Source organism: Pleurodeles waltl, chromosome 5 (genome assembly GCF_031143425.1).
Source record: "Pleurodeles waltl isolate 20211129_DDA chromosome 5, aPleWal1.hap1.20221129, whole genome shotgun sequence".
In the NCBI taxonomy this organism is placed as follows: domain Eukaryota; kingdom Metazoa; phylum Chordata; class Amphibia; order Caudata; family Salamandridae; genus Pleurodeles; species Pleurodeles waltl.
Genome location: NC_090444.1, coordinates 1,008,697,489 through 1,008,716,781, shown reverse-complemented (window position 1 = coordinate 1,008,716,781; position 19,293 = coordinate 1,008,697,489). Strand labels below are relative to the sequence as shown.

The 19,293-nt window shown below is 42.6% G+C and overlaps 1 protein-coding gene across 4 annotated transcripts in view; it reads right to left on the bottom strand.

Annotated features, from left to right (window-relative positions):
* Nucleotides 1-19,293, bottom strand: part of SLC18B1 (solute carrier family 18 member B1) — a 615,369-nt gene that overhangs the window by 236,601 nt on the left and 359,475 nt on the right. For all 4 annotated transcript variants that reach the window (XM_069235175.1, XM_069235174.1, XM_069235177.1 and 1 more), the window contains one exon: nt 7,762-7,857. In XM_069235175.1, coding sequence (XP_069091276.1) covers nt 7,762-7,857 — 96 coding nt within the window. The remainder of the gene's footprint in view (nt 1-7,761; nt 7,858-19,293) is intronic.

Sequence of the window (19,293 nt, the reverse complement as noted above, 5' to 3'; positions counted from 1 at the left end):
TTACAATTTGATTTTTCTGTTGTACACATTTCTGGGGGAAAGAATGAGAGAGCAGATTGTCTCTCTGGGTATCCTATTACTGAAGACGTTGGAGAGGAAGTGGACATTCAGGATGAAAACTGTTTCATTGCTGCCATCAAATTGGAACGCACTGGGTCATTTTCCGAAGTGCTTTGGAAAGAAGCATCAACAAATGATTCTGTACTCTCTAAAGTTTTGACGTATGTTGAGGAAGGGTGGCCACAAGAAAAAAGTTTGAATCTGAATGCTCAGCCTTTTTTCAAGGTGTCTGATAAACTGTCAATTAAAGATGGTGTACTGTTGAGAAATTATAAAATTGTGCCTCCTGAAGTTATAAGATCCATTATTCTGGAAAAAGCACATGAAGGACATTTTGGTGCTACTCTTACAAAAAAAAAAAAAAAAGGGTGAGAGAATACTATTGGTGGCCGCAAATGGACAGAGACATTGAAACATTAGTCAAAAGCTGTCACATTTGTTCCACTAGTGGTAAGACCCTCAAAACGTCAACGCCTCCGCTCAGGCCTATAGAATGTCCGTCAGGTCTGTGGGAAAAGATTGGTATCGATTTGTTAGGACCGTTCAATTCTCTTCCACCTATATTACGATATGCTTATGTTGCAATTGATTACTTTTCCAAGTGGCCTCATGTGAAGTTTGTGCAACATGCTGATTCCACGTCAGTTGTGTCGTTTCTAAAAGATGTATTTTTGGAGGAAGGGTTTCCCAAGGAACTTGTTTCTGATAATGGTGTCCAATTTGTATCAAGTGAAGTTGAACATTTTCTGAATGATTGTGCTATCAAACATTTGAAGAGTTCTCTCTACCAACCGCAAACAACGTTTGGTTGAATGCTTTAATAGAGTGGTTGGTGAATGTGTCCAGTGGGCGTTAGCTAATGGGTGTGTGGTTGACGCGGCTGTAAAGAGTATGCTCTGGTTCTACAGAACAACGCCCCATACAATCACAGGTGTATCTCCGTTTGAGGAACTTAGAGGGAGGAAGCCTGCCACTCTATTTAGACCAGCTTGGTTGTCCAAATTTTTCAAAGATTTTACGAGTAAGGAACACATTGACTGCAAGGTTCATTCGAGTATGAGAAAAGCTCAAGAAAAACCAAAAACATATTATGACAAGAAAAGGAGTGTGAAGGACTTGCAATCCACTGTTGGTGATTGGGTGCGGGTCAAATTGCCTGGTTTTGTCAAGAAAGGTGACTAAGTTTTCCAAACCATTGAAGGTTGATAAAGTGTGTGGTAATGCTGTTCGTGTTGGTGGACGTAACTGGTGGAATGTGGGAAAAGTGGTAAAGGTTTTACCAAAGGATGTATTGTTGCCACCTAACGACCCGCTTGGACAGTATTCAAAAGCGAAGAAATTCTTGAGTGTACAAAAATCTGGTGGGGTTAAGCCATTGAGTTCTAAGGTGGTGAACACATGCTCTGAACTTTTGCCGGTCAGAAAAAGTGGTAGAGTGCACAATTTACCTTTGAGGTACCGTTAAGTGGGAGTTTTTATTTTGTGTTTTTTTGTGTGTTGCTCAAGTTTCATTATGCATCGAGAAATGTAAAACACAGTATGTATTGTTACCTGAGGTCTGTTCTTTCACCAGTGTTACCAGTATTTTATTGTTTTGTAAAAGGGGTGAGGTACATTGTTAATTTTGTAAAGGGGTAGACCTCTAATTATTTTGTTGTAAAAAGGGAAAACTAAATGTAGAAGCTTTAATAGCATTTTCCGCTGTGCGTGCTTTTCTAACTTGATTGCACGCGCAGCGGAGGCGCTCGCACGAGCCGTTCTTCGGTGTTGGGTGTTCCTCGTCGCATTATGTGCACAAGGAATGCCGAAAATTGGAAAAAAGGCAGTTGGAGAGCTGGGGAGTGACGGCCGGACGCAGTGGGTGAGCTGGGACAGCGACGGCCTATTCAGTGTTGCTCTGGGGTGATTCTCTTGGGACATTTCGTATGGACAAGCAAATAAACTTTTAATTACACCGACCTCGTGTTTTGGATATTTGTTCCCAGCATACATCATTATGACTCTCTAATCCTCAATGCTCCAGACCGCTTTCCGAACTTGCGCCGGAGGTGTAGCTGGGAGAACTTGATGATGATGACTGGCTGGAGGCCCGAATGGCTCTCAGGGAACTGGCCATCCCTGCTCGCCTTTGCATGGTCTAAACCAATTCCCTCACTTCATTTACATGGCCACCCTGCGACTGCATCGAGCTGCGAGAGCTCCTCAGGCTTGATGTGTGCTGTGTTCCTTACTGCACGCTGATTTTATTTTTTTTAACCTGGTCTGGGCTTGTACGCCCCTAGTCCCCTTCTGGGAGGGGACAAGAAGGGAGTTTCCATGGTTCTGGAATGCCAAATTCAACTCACTCCTGGAGTTGCACTGTTAAGCCTACTGGAGGAGGTTGGGGGGGCAGAGGCTGCCCTTTGCTGGGGTAACCACACTGTTGGCCAAACAAGACATTGCCCACCAATGGAAATCTCTGACACACTGCTCACTGGTGGAATGGCGGAGGAGTGTAGATTGGTGTGCCTGCCAAGAATGCCGAATTTATGAAGCAAGAAGATGCCCTCAGAAACTTTACAAGGTTTGGGGGGAGGGGGTGGGAGTACCATGAGCTGGATGTATGATACAGATTTCTGTCAGTTGGTTTTTGTGCTTACAATGTATAAATATGGTGTTGTTTCACTGTGTGTTATAATCTTTGAAAATCAATAAAAATTGTTCCAATGTATTGGTGATAGGGAAGACTATTTTCAGCTTCAAGAGCCTTAAGGAGCAGCAGTAAACAAGCTGAAGGGGTGAACAAATAAGGACTGTTTAGAGAAGGCTAAGGTCCCATTGTGACATTGAGAGGAAACAGGTGTCAAACCTTTTATGAAAAGCATCATACCCTGTGCCAAACAAGAAGAGCCTGTCTGGTAAACATGGAAAGCATGAAAAATTTAAAAATAACCTTTCTCTGTGCCCACTGCAAGGCGTTGCTGGTATAAGAAAAGACATAAGAATGCTTAATCCACTTTATAAGACACTGAAGAGAAAGCACTTGAATATCCCCACAAGAAACTAAAATGTTTCCCTTTCGGCAACTTTGTATTCCTTTAACTTGTTTGTTGCTCAATTGTTATATCAGGCTGTAGCATTTTCTCCCACCCGACTTGGGCATCCAGTTTTGCAAGCAGGCACCCTCCTGTGACAGCCACTCCCCTCCAGAAACATGGCTGGTAGCATCTCCTATCCATAGGCCGACTAAGATCCCCTGCAGCAGTGCGCTTCTTGTCCTGCTGTTAACTTGTTTGTTCGAGGTTTGGGACCGGGTCCCTCTCATTCCTCTGGTTCAGTCATCCCTTTCTACTCCAGTCTTCTTCTCCACAACAGCAGGCTCAGGGTCTTCAACTTCCTATCCTCCTCCTTGCTGCATTCATGGGTTACTGTTTTTTTATTTATCCCCCCCCCCGTTTCTTCCTCTTCTGGCGTCTTGTCTTGGAGGGGAAGAAACTGGAGTCTTTCTTTACTGTTTTTTTCTTCTTCTTTCATTCTGTTTCTGTGTCCCTTTTCTGTTTTAACTTTCTCATCCCCATCAATATGGTGTCAGGCATCACAGCTTTAAGAGGACAGCAGGAGTTTCTCAGGTAAGTCCTGTATATCGTGACAAACAAGTGGTGTGACAACAAGAGCAAAAAGAAAGAATGTGCCAAACAAGAAGTACGTAGCTCATGATTGGACATATCTGAGGAAGACTGAATTGGATGAAGTAGGCATTGACTTTGAAGGTCTTCGATTTTTGTTTGAAGGTGCTCAAGAGCCACCATGGATTGAAAGGATAAATGGACTATGATCAATAGTTTATAGATTTCCTGCTGAATAAGTGAACTGTTGCTCTGAAATTTTGAAAGACTGATTTTTTTTCCTTTTATACTTTTTTGCATTTGATAGATCTAAACTACTTTGAAACTATGTTTGATTACTGAGATAACCGCAGGGCTACTTTAAAACTTCTTTTGATTACTTCTTGAACTTTGCTATTTTTGCTTTCAAGGAGCATTCAGCAGATAACACAGTACGAGATTTAATTAAAATGAGTGAGGATTTGTTTGCAATTAGATTGCAACAACAGAATAGATTAGCTTTTGATATGGTTTTGCGTAAAGAGGGAGGTGTCTAATGGTGTGAAAACTCAGTGTTGCACATACATTCCAGATAATAGGAAAAGTACAAGCAAATATATTGATAACCTGACTAACCTTGGGAATGAGATTTGCCCAAAAGGAGAAACAGGGATCTGGCAAAAGATAGGTTAATTAATTAAAAGGATAGATAAGTATTTACTGATAGAAGTTAATATTTCAATCATAATAGTTATAATAATGAGTGTTGTGCTAACGTTAACGTTTTGTGATTTCGTTCTTGTTAGGGGTTTTAGAAGTATACTTCAGTAACAACAAGAGGTAGACAGTGAGAGAAATAACAAAAGGAAGAAATTGCTCCTGATGAACAAATGGCTGCTACCTACAATAACACAAAATCATCACAGAAGGAAGATGTGAGAAAATCAACAACAATGACTGACCTGTTTAGTCGGATGATTGTGATAAATAAGCAGGGGCGGCTCATCTGCAATGGCGGAGGAGGCTCGCCCAACTGGCTAAGAGCCAGCAGCAGAAAAATAAAATGCTATTTGAATATCGTTTTATTGTTCTGCTGCTAGCTCAAGTGCAGGGAGAGGCGGGATGGGGTGGGGCTCGGGAGGTGGGAGGGGAGATGAGGACATGTGTGCACTAAGTGCGCATGTGTGGATGAATGGCCTAGGACCGCCGCCCAAACACACATGCGCACTTAGGTTTCGCTGTACACAGCCTGACTGGAGAAAGTGCATAGGCCCCAGGGTTGTGTCTGTGCGGCAGTCAATGCCGCTCAGACCAATCCTGACACTGCTTACATGCTATGTTTTGCATGTAAGCAGTGCCAGAATTGCTAGGGAGCCTCTTCGTTGGGACACAAGAACAGGAAAGGAGGATGAACAAGATGGCAGTAGTGGACGATAGTGACAAACGTTAAGTTTTTTTTTCCTGTAGTTTATTCCCTCCGCCACCTCCTAACCTCCCCCAAACCTCCCTACCCTTGATATCTGAGGCAGCCACTGCTGTAATTAAGAATTATCAAAGATGGGATTGTGGGAGGCTACTTTTGTATTAAAATAATAGTACTAAATTTAAGTGTGCTTTAAGTGGCATAATTAGAAGCACTAGTCAGCATTACAAAAGAGTGCATGCTTAGTTTGCTTTGCATGAGCTGCGCACGTTCGTGTTTCATTTTGCTTTCGGATAATCTTTTAAATTCAATCATGGTCTCTATTTGCATGTTACAAAATAATGTTTCACTAGCTTCTCTGGGAAAGGCTGTTGTGTTGCAACACTGCAAGGTTGCTCAGCTGAACTTCCATTAACATGTCAATTTTATTTATGCCAAGGGCAGTTCATTGTTTCTCTTGTGTTTGTGTTAATAAAATGTGTCATTTCTTCTGTCCAACAAGTTATGTGTACTGTTAGCCAATAAAAATAAGGTACAATAAGGATTTATTTTTAAATTTATAGCAAACTGGTTCAATGTGTAAATAAAATTCCAATCTTGTTGTACGTAATGTGCTATGAAAATTATGTGCTTTCATTGTTCAGAAGCTTATAAAAAGATTTTTTGGGAAACAACTATTTCTTTCATGCTCTGCATGCAGTTGTTTAGACAGCTTTCAGGCCATTCTTCTTCTTGTTTGGAGAGGGCTAGATGTTTGCATTCCATTCTGCATTTAGGACTTATTTCCAAATAATTGATGGATTGCCAGATGTGCAGTGCTTGTTTAATTTCTTAAAGGAACATTGCGTTACTGCATTTATGATTCTGGTTTATGATAATTCCCTCAATGAATTAACGTTTTCTTCTGTCAAGTTACTATTATTTGAATACATCTACAAATACTCAAAAGTGGAAAATATGTTTTGTGCAGGTCATCTTAATGATTTTGTCTGAGCATTTAAGTCCTGGATTCTTCTTTTCCTGCCGACCTTCTCTTTTTAAATAGGGGCGGAGCCTGCACATAAATATGAGCTTGAAAATGATGGCGATTATGCCGTACGTTATTCAATGGCCTGTGAACAATTGCTCAAGCACGTTCCTGAAATGATTTTGGTATTCCAACATATGGCCCGATTGTCTGTTGTTCCAAGAGACTCAAGCTCTCCCTTATTAGCAAGGTCGCTGAAGCTGACAAGTGCCTGATCTTGCATGTTGTTTCTTTCTGGGGAGGAGATAGGACCTACTGGCCAGAGCTGGCGACCTTGAAACTGGGGAACAGGTTGGAGTTTTGGCATCAGCTGAACATTGTGTATTTGTGGGAAAATCAGGTAATCTCCACGTAGCTACAAAAACTGATTCTGACCTTCTATAATGCAATCTAATGCTCATGTAAAACGCTCTAACCCAGTGGTTCTCAACCTTTTGACTTCTGTGGACCCCCACTTTGTCATTACTGGAACCCAGGGACCCCCATTGAATCATTATTGGAATCCAGGGACCTCCCCGCCCCCACTGAGTCATTACTGAAAGCTGGGGACTTAATCTGTTAATATTATTTAATTTTCTAAGCAGTCGCAGATCCCCGGAGCAGGCTTCGCAGACTCCCAGGGGTCCCCGGACCACAGGTTGGGAACCACTGCTCTAAGCCAAGAACGTTCTCTATTAACAAAAAAACTGTAAAAAGTTTTTATTTTTTTTTTACCTCATAGTACTGTCCAAACTGCTTTTTTAGTGGTGGGCTTGAGCTGGTTTACGCAGAGTAGGTATCTGTATATAATCACTCATATGCCTTGAAATTAAAATGAAATGAAATGTAGATTCATATAGCACTGCTTATCAACCCAGAGAGTCTCAAGGCGCTATCCAGGGGCACAGGGGTTGCCCAGAATCACAGCTCGTTGCGCCTATGCCGAGAGTCAAGCCCGGATCTCCAGCTCTTGAGGCAGTCGTTCTGACCACTGTGCTACATCCTCCCCACCTTGAAACATTATCATTGGTTGCAGTGGCTGCGGAAGCATTTTCATTGCATTTTTGATCTGTGCAGAAAAAATATTTCCATCTAATCCCTGAAGTCTACGTTAGCTCTATGTTAACAGTTCAAGTGCACAATCCTTGACCGTACTTATAAAACGCTGGCAGGATGAGTTCAATCCTACTTATCAAACAAACTGTCCATACCTCCTGTAGACAACTGCCAAAACAATAATGTTCCATTATCCTGGTTTGTTCCTTATCGTTCTCCGTTGTGGCCATTAGGCGTTTAACACTGTCGACTCTTTTAGGGTAGAAGCTGCCTTCCTTCAGAATCCTCCCCCCTCTTGTTTTTAAAGTGCCACTAGCATTCATATATTACAGGTAGTTCCACAGACCTTTGCTTTTATGGTACCAGTGTCTTGAGTCCTTGGATACAATCTGTTCAATGAATTTAATAAAAGCATAAATAAGGCAAAGGACTACAGTAGAATAAATAGATAGGACGATCAATCATAACACATCTGTTGCATTTTAGTGTAATTTATCCAAATCGAGCGGCCTTTAGAAGCCTTTCTACTGCTAAAATGGGTGGAGAAACCATCACGTTAATAAATGAAAAACTTTGAAACTTTTCTAAATGTAATGATTTAACCAGAGGAAAGGGCATTAGTTATTACTTACTATGCACATGAAAGCATTTCAGGAAAGATAGGGATGGCCGTCAGCCCAAGGAAAATGCCCAGGATGACCAATGTTAAAACGAACAGCCATAGCACACTGTGAAAATAAGTGTGAAAGATCAAAATTCACATTTTTTTTTTCTTTTTTTTTTAACACGCAATAGTGATTATTTCTCATCAGAAGACGACTTTAGGCGCTGGCCAAAACATAAACTGACAAAAATAAAAAAGCTATGCATGTATCTTGCATTTGGTCAAACCATACAGTACACCTGTGTCACAGAAACAATATGGAATCACACGAAATCATCTGCATTCATCTCAATCAGATGTGATGCAAGTGTAGCACAAAATAGTAAATAAATGTTCTTCCTCTGTAAACATGTCATGTTTTACTTTAAAAGTATACAAATCATGTACATTTGTAATGATAAACGAAATCCTGCAAGAAATAAGAAACTGTGCATAACTCATGGTTGTTTCTGATATCTCTTTACCTCGTAATAAAACACTTTCAACAGACATTCACAGTGAATATACCTGGTAGCTCGAGGGACTTCTCATCCACTCTTATTTGCAATTTTCAGTTCTCTCTTGGAAAACTAACAGTACTCTGTGCAAGGTCTTTGATCATTGTGGACGCTCAAACAGATGGGGAACAGGTAAATTCCTGTAACTGAGGGAACTAGACCAGCAAAGTCCATGGCTGAAGAGGGCCTTTCCTCAGCAGGCCCTTCCTTTCTCGTTAGGAATCCCTCAGTGAGTTTCAAACCAATGGACATCAAGGATACCAGAAAATGTGTTTCACTCTGGTATAGCCACGCTTCTTCTGAAGATAAGACAAGGACAGAGTTCTTGAACCCCCAGAAGACTGCTCTATTATTCTCTCTGCCTTCTAAAGCTACTATGATACAAGAACACCATCCATGGAGAAGGTGGGAGAGCTTGATTCTTGATGTGTAGGCTACGCTCAGTGTCATTCTGGACCAGTGGATGGAGCGACTACCTGGCATGGAGGCATATTCTGTACAGGACTCTATTATTTCGGGACAAGGGTCCATGGCCTAGCAGGTCCAAAATGGTGGTCACTCTCTGTTGAAGCTCCCAATCAGCTGCACCTACATTATCGTAATCCTGGGTGCTGACAGTGCAATCATAGCTCAAAGAGTTCCCCCACCACTTGTGTAGACCGTGGCTGTCAACAAGATCACTGTGGATCCCTAAAGCACCAGTTTCTGCTTATGCGGCGCGGGCAATATCCAGAGGGAAATATATGATGGCCACGTGGCTCTGATGATGAGTGGGATGCTATGCACTACAAGATTTAGCAGCTGCTTGCTGTTGGCGGACTGAGGACCAAAGACCCTCGCCAGTTGGGGGGCAGAACGCCAGTCCTGACTGTGGAGGTTGAGACCTTCATCTTCCCTCCATGCCCTCCCTGAGAAAATAGTGACCCACTGAGCAGCCACTGAGCAGCCACTAGCAGGGCCGAGGCTCACAGTTGATTGGACCTACCTGGTTCACTGGTGATACGGGAGGTGGAGGACTTGTGCAGCAGAGGATCAGGTGCTTGCACCCCCTCTTGGCACACTGGCTGTGGCCTGCCTGGCCCTCTTGCTGGGTAAGATCTCCTTTTTACGTGGGCAGTGTGGGACAGCCGACACCCACCCTCTTGCTGGCTCACTCCATTCTGGCCACATCATCAGGGCAATTGGGCAACAACCCTGAGTAAGCAACAATAGCAGCCCGGGAGGCAGGGGCTTCCCCCCTTTCTGTGCCTGTTTGGGGCCCACTCTCCTCCCTCCTCTTTAGCTGGCCCCTGTACTTACTGCCACCAAGGCTGGACACTGGACTGATCCCCGTGGGCTTCATTTCTGAACACTCTGATACCCCTGGTGGAGGTTCAACAGTGGATCACAGGCTGGAGCCAGTGTGCTAGGGATGGTCCCCGGCTGCACATGCTGCCCACCATGAACTCGTGGCGCAAGCAGCCAACACACCCCCCTCCCAAGTCTGAGTGCACATATCCAAGGCAGGCTCCACACTGTTTGGGGTCCCGCCCACTTGGATTGAACCTCTTTTATTGTCAGACACCCCTCCCCAAGAATGTGCTGAAGATGCTGAGAACCAGGTCTGACACTGCAATCTTCACTTTGTGGGCTTCCTAGAAGGTGCAGAGGGTTCCACTCTGGAAACTTTCCAAGATCAATGCATTACCTCCTGGATGCCCCTATCCTACTTGTCTAAGTGCTTCGTGGTGGAGAGAGCACACAGGTCCCAGACAACTATGCCCCTTATCGGGGCACCGTCAAGCCCCATTATAGCAAAGATCTTAAAGTACAGGGACTAGGATGCAGTTCTGCAAGAAGCCCAGAAAACTGGAAATCTCACTTACCATGCTCAATGTATCATAAACTTTCTGGACTATACCTGCCAAGCCCAGCAAGCCCAGAAATCCTATGACAAAGTCTAAGCAAAACTTCAGGCTATGAACCTACTGTACATTTTAATATTTCCTGCAAGACTCAAGACTATCCACAAGTCTAAGACTCTCTTCTTTGATTCACCTGAGTCAGCCTGGGAGTGGGCAACGGAACAATAGGCTTTGAGGAGCAACTCGCCTACAGTCCGTGGGTCTCCCTCTCCATAATAATTATTTATTGGGTACCGATAGGCCCTTCCTGGCCCATTGGGTATGACAGAATTTGCCATGCTGGTTACACTTTGGGATTTATGGGGCTAGAGGTGCTCCACCATAAGTCATTCCCTTTGGCTGTCTAGCACTTGCAATCATATCCCCTAGGGTGCTATTGTATTGTATTGTAATAGTATTTACACAGCGCTTACTACCCCTGACAAGGTGTCAAAGCGCTTTTCGGCGAGTAGTACGCTACTTCGGAACACACTAGTAAAGGGAAATAGAAGTACAGTTTTAGTATTATTATGAGTTAATTTGAGCAGAGGATATGTAAGTTTGTTAGTTGGATTGACTAGAGTAATGGAGGGATAGAGGAGTGAAGAATCCAGAAGTGTTAATTGGGAGTTTATAGTAATAGGAAGGGTTAGGGATATCATAGTAGCAATAGGGGTTTTGGATGAGTCAAAGGTGAGATAAATGAGGGAGAATTTAGTAGGGTTGTTTGGAAAATCATGTTAGTAAACTGAGGTTTGGGTGACCTGGATGTGGAAGAGGAGGGAAGAGCTTAGGTAGGGTTATTTAGGAGATGAAAGTAGTAGAATGGGTTTGGGATGAGTCAGAGTGGGGATGGAGAATAGATTGTCTACTTATCACCATATGTCATGTCTCTGATCAAAGTAAAGCTTACAAGAGAGTACATTTATATTATTTGTATTTACTATTTTATTTATATATACATAATCTATATTGGTATTTTAGTCATTCATTTTTTTTTATTATTCGATTTACTTATTTATAATTTTATTTTATTTATAGATTTTATTTTCTAGTACAGTAGGACTAGAGTAATAAATAGATACATAAATACATTGTACAGGAATATATGTTCAAGGAATAGAATAATGGGTATAAAAATATGAGAAGAAAAATAGTATTGTATAAACAGACTTTCAAGATTTGTAATATTTGAAGTTAATTAATGAGAGTACTTTTCTAACATTTGTTTCTCTCCTCAATATTTGAATAGTGAAATGCTTATGATAATAAAACATTTGATCAGTGTGATATAAAAAGGAGAGCAGGGATTCATAAGTATCTGATATAACAACTTATCTAGGAGCTATGCAATGACCCATGAACATGTTAAGCATAGAATAACACACATATATATGTATATAAACACACACGTATATATAGATGTATATATATATGTAGTGGTTGAGGGTACCCTTGAATGCTGCGTACGCCATTTTATTAATGCATACATTGTTAGATTGTACTATGGAAGACCTACGGACAGGTATTTTCCAACTTCCCTACTGGATTACCTTCTTGGGTGGTGACTTTAAAGACATTCTGGTCCTGGTGTCTGATTCCTTTGGTTTGGGCTCATTGCACGACAGGGGAAGATGGCTACAGAAATGGACCGAGGGCCTGGGCCTGTGTGATACCCGGAGTGCCGGGAAACCACACTTTTTGGCAGCACACAAATCCTTGTCTCAAATTGACTAAATTCTTCTCACAGCCTCCAACCTCCCATAGTCTATGGGTGGAGGCATTTTTGACCATGCCTTGGTGACCCTTATCTTTGTCCCGCGATTGGTGAGTCCCTGCCTGATGTGGCAGCATAATGCATGTTACTTGCAGCAAAGTGAACTTAGGGATTTCATCGCCTAATAGGCAAATTCTCTGACCTCAACCAGGGTACCATGAACTCACTGGGCAAACTAGCTCGTAAAGCCACTCTCTGAGGTTTGGCAAAGTCCTATCTGAAAGAGAGGGAGACAAAAGTCAACAGATGAGTCTAGAATCATCCACTTAGAATGTAATGGCCATAACAACATGACTGATTCATACCGCCACCGGCTGGCCATGGAGAGACTTTCCTGTCAGCTTGCCCTTCACAAGGCCTGCCAGTGCTGGTTAGCATCCACAAGTCGGGTTTATGAAAGGGGCAACAAAGCAGGCAAGCTTCTTTATTGGTTGGCTTCAAGGATCGTCCCCTTAAATGTTACTGGGGATAGAGTGTGTTAGAAATGGGGTTTTTGGTTGGCAGTAAGGTTACCCCCTGTCCAAGCAAGAACCCTCACTCTAGTCAGGGTAAGTCACACACAATCCAAATTATCTTGTGCCCACCCTCTGGTAGCTTGGCACTGAGCAGTCAGGCTTAACTTAGAAGGCAATTTGTAAAGTGTTTGTGCAATAAAGCATACAATAACCCAATAATCACCACAAAAATACACCACACAGTGTTTACAAAAAATATAATATTTATCTCGGTATTTGCAGGTCAAAACAATCAAAGATGCAATATGAATTTGTAAAGATATCACTGAAAAGTGATATGAAGTGTCTTAAGTCTTTAAAAAGTAAACAAAGTCTCTTTCATGCACAAAGTACCTGCTTTGGAGTGGAAAACCTCCGCAGAGGGCCGCAGAAGAGGAGATGCGTGAAAAAATGGTGTGTGCGTCGGTACGCCCCTTCACACACGGACTGGCGTCGTTATTTTCCACGTGGGGAGACTTGCGTCGTTCTACGGGAGGAAAAAGGGTGTGTGCGTCGGTTTTGCCCCTTCACACACAGACTTGCGTCGTTATTTTTCACCCAGGGTCGTTTTCCGGCATGCGGCCCGTCTCCTTTGGGTCCCAGGATTACCAGATGTCCCAGGGTCTGTGCGTGGATTCCTCAGCTTGTTATCCGGCTGCGCGTCGTTCCGGAGGGCTGTGCGTGGAATTTTCTTTCTCACGGCAGACGTCGCGTCAATTTCCTCTCTGGAAGTCGGGCGGCGTTGTCCTTGCGAGCCCGTGCATCGAAGTTCCGGTCGCACCGCAGGCGTCGCGTCGAGCGGCGTCTTTCCAGATTGGCGTGTAGTGAATTTTTCACCGCGGAGCAAGCTGTGCGTTGAATTTTTCAGCGCACAAGGAGTCCAGTTGAAAAAGAGAAGTCTTTTTGGTCCTGAGACTTCAGGGAACAGGAGGCAAGCTCTATCCAAGCCCTTGGAGAGCACATTTGCAGCCAGACAAGAGTTCAGCAAGGCAGCAGGCCAACAGCAAGGCAGAAGTCCTTTGTAGAAAGCAGTCAGGTGAGTCCTTTGAGCAGCCAGGCAGTTCTTATTGGCAGGATGCAGGTTCTGGTTCAGGTTTCTTCTCCAGCAAGTGTCTGAGGTGGTAGGGCAGAGGCCCTGTTTTATATTAAATGTGCCTTTGAAGTGGGGGTGACTTCAAAGAGTCACTAAGAAGTGCACCAGGTCCCCTTTCATTTCAATCCTGTCTGCCAGGGTCCCAATAGGGGGTGTGGCAGTCCTTTGTGTGAGGGCAGGCCCTCCACCCTCCCAGCCCAGGAAGACCCATTCAAAATGCAGATGTTTGCAAGTGAGGCTGAGTACCCTGTGTTTGGGGTGTGTCTGAGTGAATGCACAAGGAGCTGTCAACTAAACCTAGCCAGACGTGGATTGTAAGGCACAGAAAGATTTAAGTGCAGAGAAAAGCTCACTTTCTAAAAGTGGCATTCCTAAAATAGTAATATTAAATTCAACTTCACCAGTCAGCAGGATTTTGTATTACTATTCTGGCCATACTAAATATGACATTCATACTCCTTTCATATCAGCAGCTACCACTTCAACAATGTGTGAGGGCAGCACCAATGATAGCCTATGAAGGGAGCAGGCCTCACAGTAGTGTAAAAAGGAATTTAAGAGTTTTACACTACCAGGACATATAAACTACACAGGTACATGTCCTGCCTTTTACCCACACAGCACCCTGCTCTAGGGGTTACCTAGGGCACACATTAGGGGTGACTTATATGTAGAAAAAGGGGAGTTTTAGGCTTGCCAAATACTTTTAAATGCCAAGTTGAAGTGGCAGTGAAACTGCACACACAGACATTGCAATGGCAGGCCTGAGACAAGGATAAGGGGCTACTTAAGTGGGTGGCACAACCAGTAGTAGCATTTAATCTACAGGCCCTAGGCACATATAGTGCACTCTACTAGGGTCTTACAAGTAAATTAAATAGCCAATCATGGATAAACCAATCAACAGTACAATTTACACAGAGAGCATATGCACTTTAGCACTGGTTAGCAGTGGTAAAGTGCGCAGAGTTCAAAAGCCAACAACAACAGGTCAGAAAAAATAGGAGGAAGGAGGCAAAAAGTTTTGGGATGACCATGTCAAAAAGGCCAGGTCCAACAGAGTGTCATAATAATTAATATCCCCTGCATAATTTTCAATAGAGTCCCATTCCAAATGTTGCTGAGCCAATTCCCACCGAAGCAAACCCTTTGCCAACACTTTCCCAAAAAACTGGTTCTTTTAATTCATTCAAATGAGCACTTTCATTAGTCAGATTAGTAATCAAGTCTCTAATTTCTTTACTATTTTCAGGAATATAAGAGCAGCCATGCCTAGAATTAACCATTCTACAAACGCCGCCATCCTTCTCTAAAAGAATGTCTAAAGCAAGGTGTTTCTGAAGAGTCATATATCTTACCGCAGCCATTTCTGTATTCATTAGGATCATGGCTCCTGAAATATTTGTCATCATGTTATCCACAATAGTAGACAACTTTTGAATCTTTATTGAATTCAGAACAACTCCTACTGAAGGAATCATTGCTCCAAATATATCTCCCACTATACCAGAAGGAGAATCCCTCCTCTGTCTCATATGTTGTAATTCAGTCACTTTTTGAAACTTCTTTAGGTCCTCCATTTGAAAAATCTTTGGGAAAACTATTCCCAAGTAACATGTCCCATACCATCCTCTTGGAAGACGGTAATAAGCATTAGGACCACAGATGTAATATATCCCAGGAATTGCCGGGTCCTGTCCATTCAACATAAATGTCCATTTACACTAAAACAAAAACACATGTTTACATTCACTCGTTCCCACAAACAAAGTATCAGCGCGTGATTTAGGCCTATATATACACAAAGTTTCCCTACGTGTTGCGCATCTAGAGCTAATTTCCCATGTGTTTTAAATGCACTATAAGCATAATCATTCCTGTAAGTCCTCTTCCCTAAGCCTTTTTCTAACTTCTCCTTCAACACCTTTCTCCTGTCATCTGTGTGATCTAAGAAGCTCTTCTCTAAAGGTGTAAGCAAGCATGTTAATTTATTGCGGTGTGCGTAAGCTGTGCCAAATGTCAACGTAGGTTCAAAGAAACCTCTAACTAATACTATGTCATTATCCTTAGCTACTCTACTCAAATTCCTAATTATAGGAACAAACGAAAACACCATATCATAATTGAAGTAGAAATACTGAATGTACTCCTGTTTATAAAATCTTGTTAGTAACAGACTACAACTTATTCCACATTAGAGGCAGACTACGGTAAGTAACTCCTTCTTCCACTGATGAAGGAAGCTGTGTACATACATAACAATTCCTTGCATCCATCATCTCAACATACTCACTCAGCAAGCAAAGTTCTCCTTGCGTATTAGTATCCTCATGCAAATACTTCTCATCTAATCTAAACTTTTCTAATGCCCTTAGTACAGTAGTTGTTTCAAAAGCAGAAGTATGGTTTTCTTCACTCTTATCAAGAACGACACCCACAATCAACACCACAAACAATATCCCACACACAATCGCTAAACCAATATTCATATTTACAGTGCCTAGTATTCCTACCCTGCTGGCTAATGTTACTCCTGATCTGTAAAGAATCAGAAAGCAGAAGAAAATTTAGAAAAACTGCAGCAAAATGATTTTTTTTTTCTTTTCTTTCAGCCGTTATTTACAGCTCTCAGTTTCACTTCCAGGACCCCTTGTCAACAATCAGTAAGCAGCTGGTCAAAATCAGGTTTCAAAAGTCAAATCAAGTTATCAATGTCTTTTCTGGTTATTTCAACAGTCTCTTTCTCAAAAAAATTATCTTGGATTGTTTCAACAGTTCAGTTCATCCGCTTCCTTAAAGTGCCAAAATATTGACCCGGAATGTCTCAATCAAAGCAAAAAGACAAAAATTCTTGCTGCCATCACTTTTAGTTGCATATGCCCACTCAGGACCTGCGTATCTTCAACTTGCTATTCTCTTTCCTTTCAACTTTTGATCACCATTTAATTATCTTTCACTTAGATCTTCTCTCCTTATTATATCTACTTTTTCCTCAATTGTATTTCAACAACAACTTCCATTCCCTTTCCTTGCGACTCCGGCCACTTATCTCCTTTCAGTGGACTTTTGGTCAGTGTTCTTTTCATTAGAGTTGAACTTGAAACTTCTTCTTGATCTGTGATGTTTTCTCTTGACGGACCTGCAACAGGTTCAGGAGTCAGATCACAGTGACTTCAAACCGCCTCAACTCCTTCCCCCTTGGGGTCTGGCAATTGCTCTGTTTGTCTCTCAAGATCGTCTGCTTCTGGGAAAGCCCTCCTCTGACTAGGCTCTCCTGCTGCCTCAACTGAGATAGGCTCTCCGTCACTCTCCTGAAGGTCATCATCTTCGTCTCTCACAGGAGTGACAGAACTGTCCTCAATGGGCTCAAATCCGGTCTCAGTTCCTCTCTGTTCTCTTTACGGCCCTGAGACTTGCTCTGCTGTTGTTGGTACTCTCAACAAATCTTCTTCATGATCCAGTGGACATGCCACCTTCTTCGTGTGACTGGCATGGATCCAGTTCAGAACTCCAGGGCACTTCACAGCTGTGGTAGTTGTCAGAACTACCTGGAACGGTCCTTTCCAATGAGGCTCCAAACATGTTTTCCTCACGTGTTTCCGGACCACAACCCAGACCCCGGCTCTCAGGTTGTGCCCTAGGTCATGGATTGGTGGCAATGTGGTGGCTTCCACCTGCTGAGAGCAAGAGCGAATCACTTCAGCTAGACCTTTGCCAGACCTTTGCATTAGTCCAACACCACATCATCTGTAATGTTGACAAGTGCATTTGAAGGCACCGCTGGCAACCTCATGGCTTGGCCCATTAGGATCTCATGCAGCGACAATCCTGTTTTCCTGTCAGGTATATTTCTCATTGTCATCGGAACTAAATGCAGTGCATCAGGCCACTTCAGATTCGTGGACGCACACATCTTTGCAACTCTTGACTTCAAGGTACCATTCATTTGTTCTACTAGTCCTGATGCTTCAGAGCGGTAACTACAACGCAACTTCTGTTCAATGTTGCACACAAGTAATTTAATCACTTCATTGTTGAAGTGACTTCCCCTATCTGATTCTAAAGAGATAGGAAACCGAAATGTGGTATCAGTTCCCTAAGCAGTAGTTTTGCTATTGTGAGACTGTCATTTCTCTGTGTGGGGTAAGCTTCAATCCAGTGACACATATCTCAAACCTCCACACAGAGGAATCTCAACAAAATCCATCTGCATTCTACTGAATGGACCTCCTGCTGTTCCATGTGGCTCAAATTAACCACTGTCCCTTTCCCCGCGTTCATTTGTTAGGCAAATGACACAACGATGACAAACTGCTTCAGCAACCTGTCTAAACTTTGGGTTGAACCAATCATGTTTGAACAACCGAATCATGGCATCCCTCCCAGCATTTGCTTGACCATGATAATACATAGCCAACTGAGACAACAGACTGTTTGTCAAAACCAATTGACCCTCTTCTGAAACTCACAACTCATCTTGTCTTTGCACTAATTTCATTTTACTCCATGAACGATTTCCCTCCCTATCAACCATATTCTGCAACATTTTCAATTCCTCAAGGGTATCAATTACTTTCAAAGCAAAACTTGGCCAAGTTTTGTCTTCTTCAGATAACATTTCCCATTTTATCTTTGAATGATATATAGTTCAATGCACCACACCTTGCGACTTGATCCGCATATCCATTTCCTAAAGACGAGGTCCTGAGACTTCAGATGTGCACTGCATTTCATCATGGCTATCTTTTCAGGCATTTGGATAGCACGAAACAGTTCTTTAATCCTTTCATCATTCCTCACAGGTGAACCAGAAGAGGTCATGAAACCTCTCTTTGACCACAAAAGGCCAAAATCATGGACTATTCGAAATCCATACTGGCTATCCGTATAGATTGTAACTTTCAGCTGAGCAGAAACCTGGCACGCTCTAGTAAGGGCTACCAGTTCCGCTACTTGGGCAGAATACACTCCTCGAAGCCAAGAAGCTTCTAAAATACCAGTAATTGTGCACACGGCATATCCTGCTCTCAATGTCCCTGTATTGTCCCTTAGAAAAGAACCATCAACAAAGATAATTTGGTCATTCTCTTCCAATCGGGTATCTCTAAGGTCAGGTCTCGGTTTTATGCACAAGTCAGTTACTTCAAAACAATCATGCTCAACATCTTCCACCTCTTCAATCTCAATGTTTTCATTAGGAAGTAAGGTTGCCGGGTTCAGTACTGTACATCTTTTCAATGACACGTTTGATGACCCTAGAATACTCATTTCATATCTGGTCAATCTTGCACCAGTAAAATATTGGATTTTCGTCCTAGTAAGTAATCTGAATAGAATGAGGGACCATTAGAGTCAAAGGATATCCCATCACAATGCCCTCACACTGTTTAATTCTTTGACCGACCACGGCAACTGGACACAAACAACCTGGTAAGACTGCTGCAACTGGGTCCAAAGTAGCTGAAAAATATGCTATTGGGCGGTTTTCACCTCCATGGGCCTGTGTCAAGTCAGACAAAGATCATGCATCACTCTCATGACAAAACAAAGTGAAAGGTTTTGTGTAGTCAGGCATACCCAAAGCTGGAGCCTTGCACAGACTCTCTCTCAATTCAGTGAACACTTTCATTCCAGCCTGGTCTAACACTATGGGATAAGTGTCTTCCTTATCAGTCAGCTTTTGCAATGGTCTCGAAATGAATGAAAAATTTAGAATCCATTGGCAACAGTAACCTACCATCCCTAAAACATCCTGA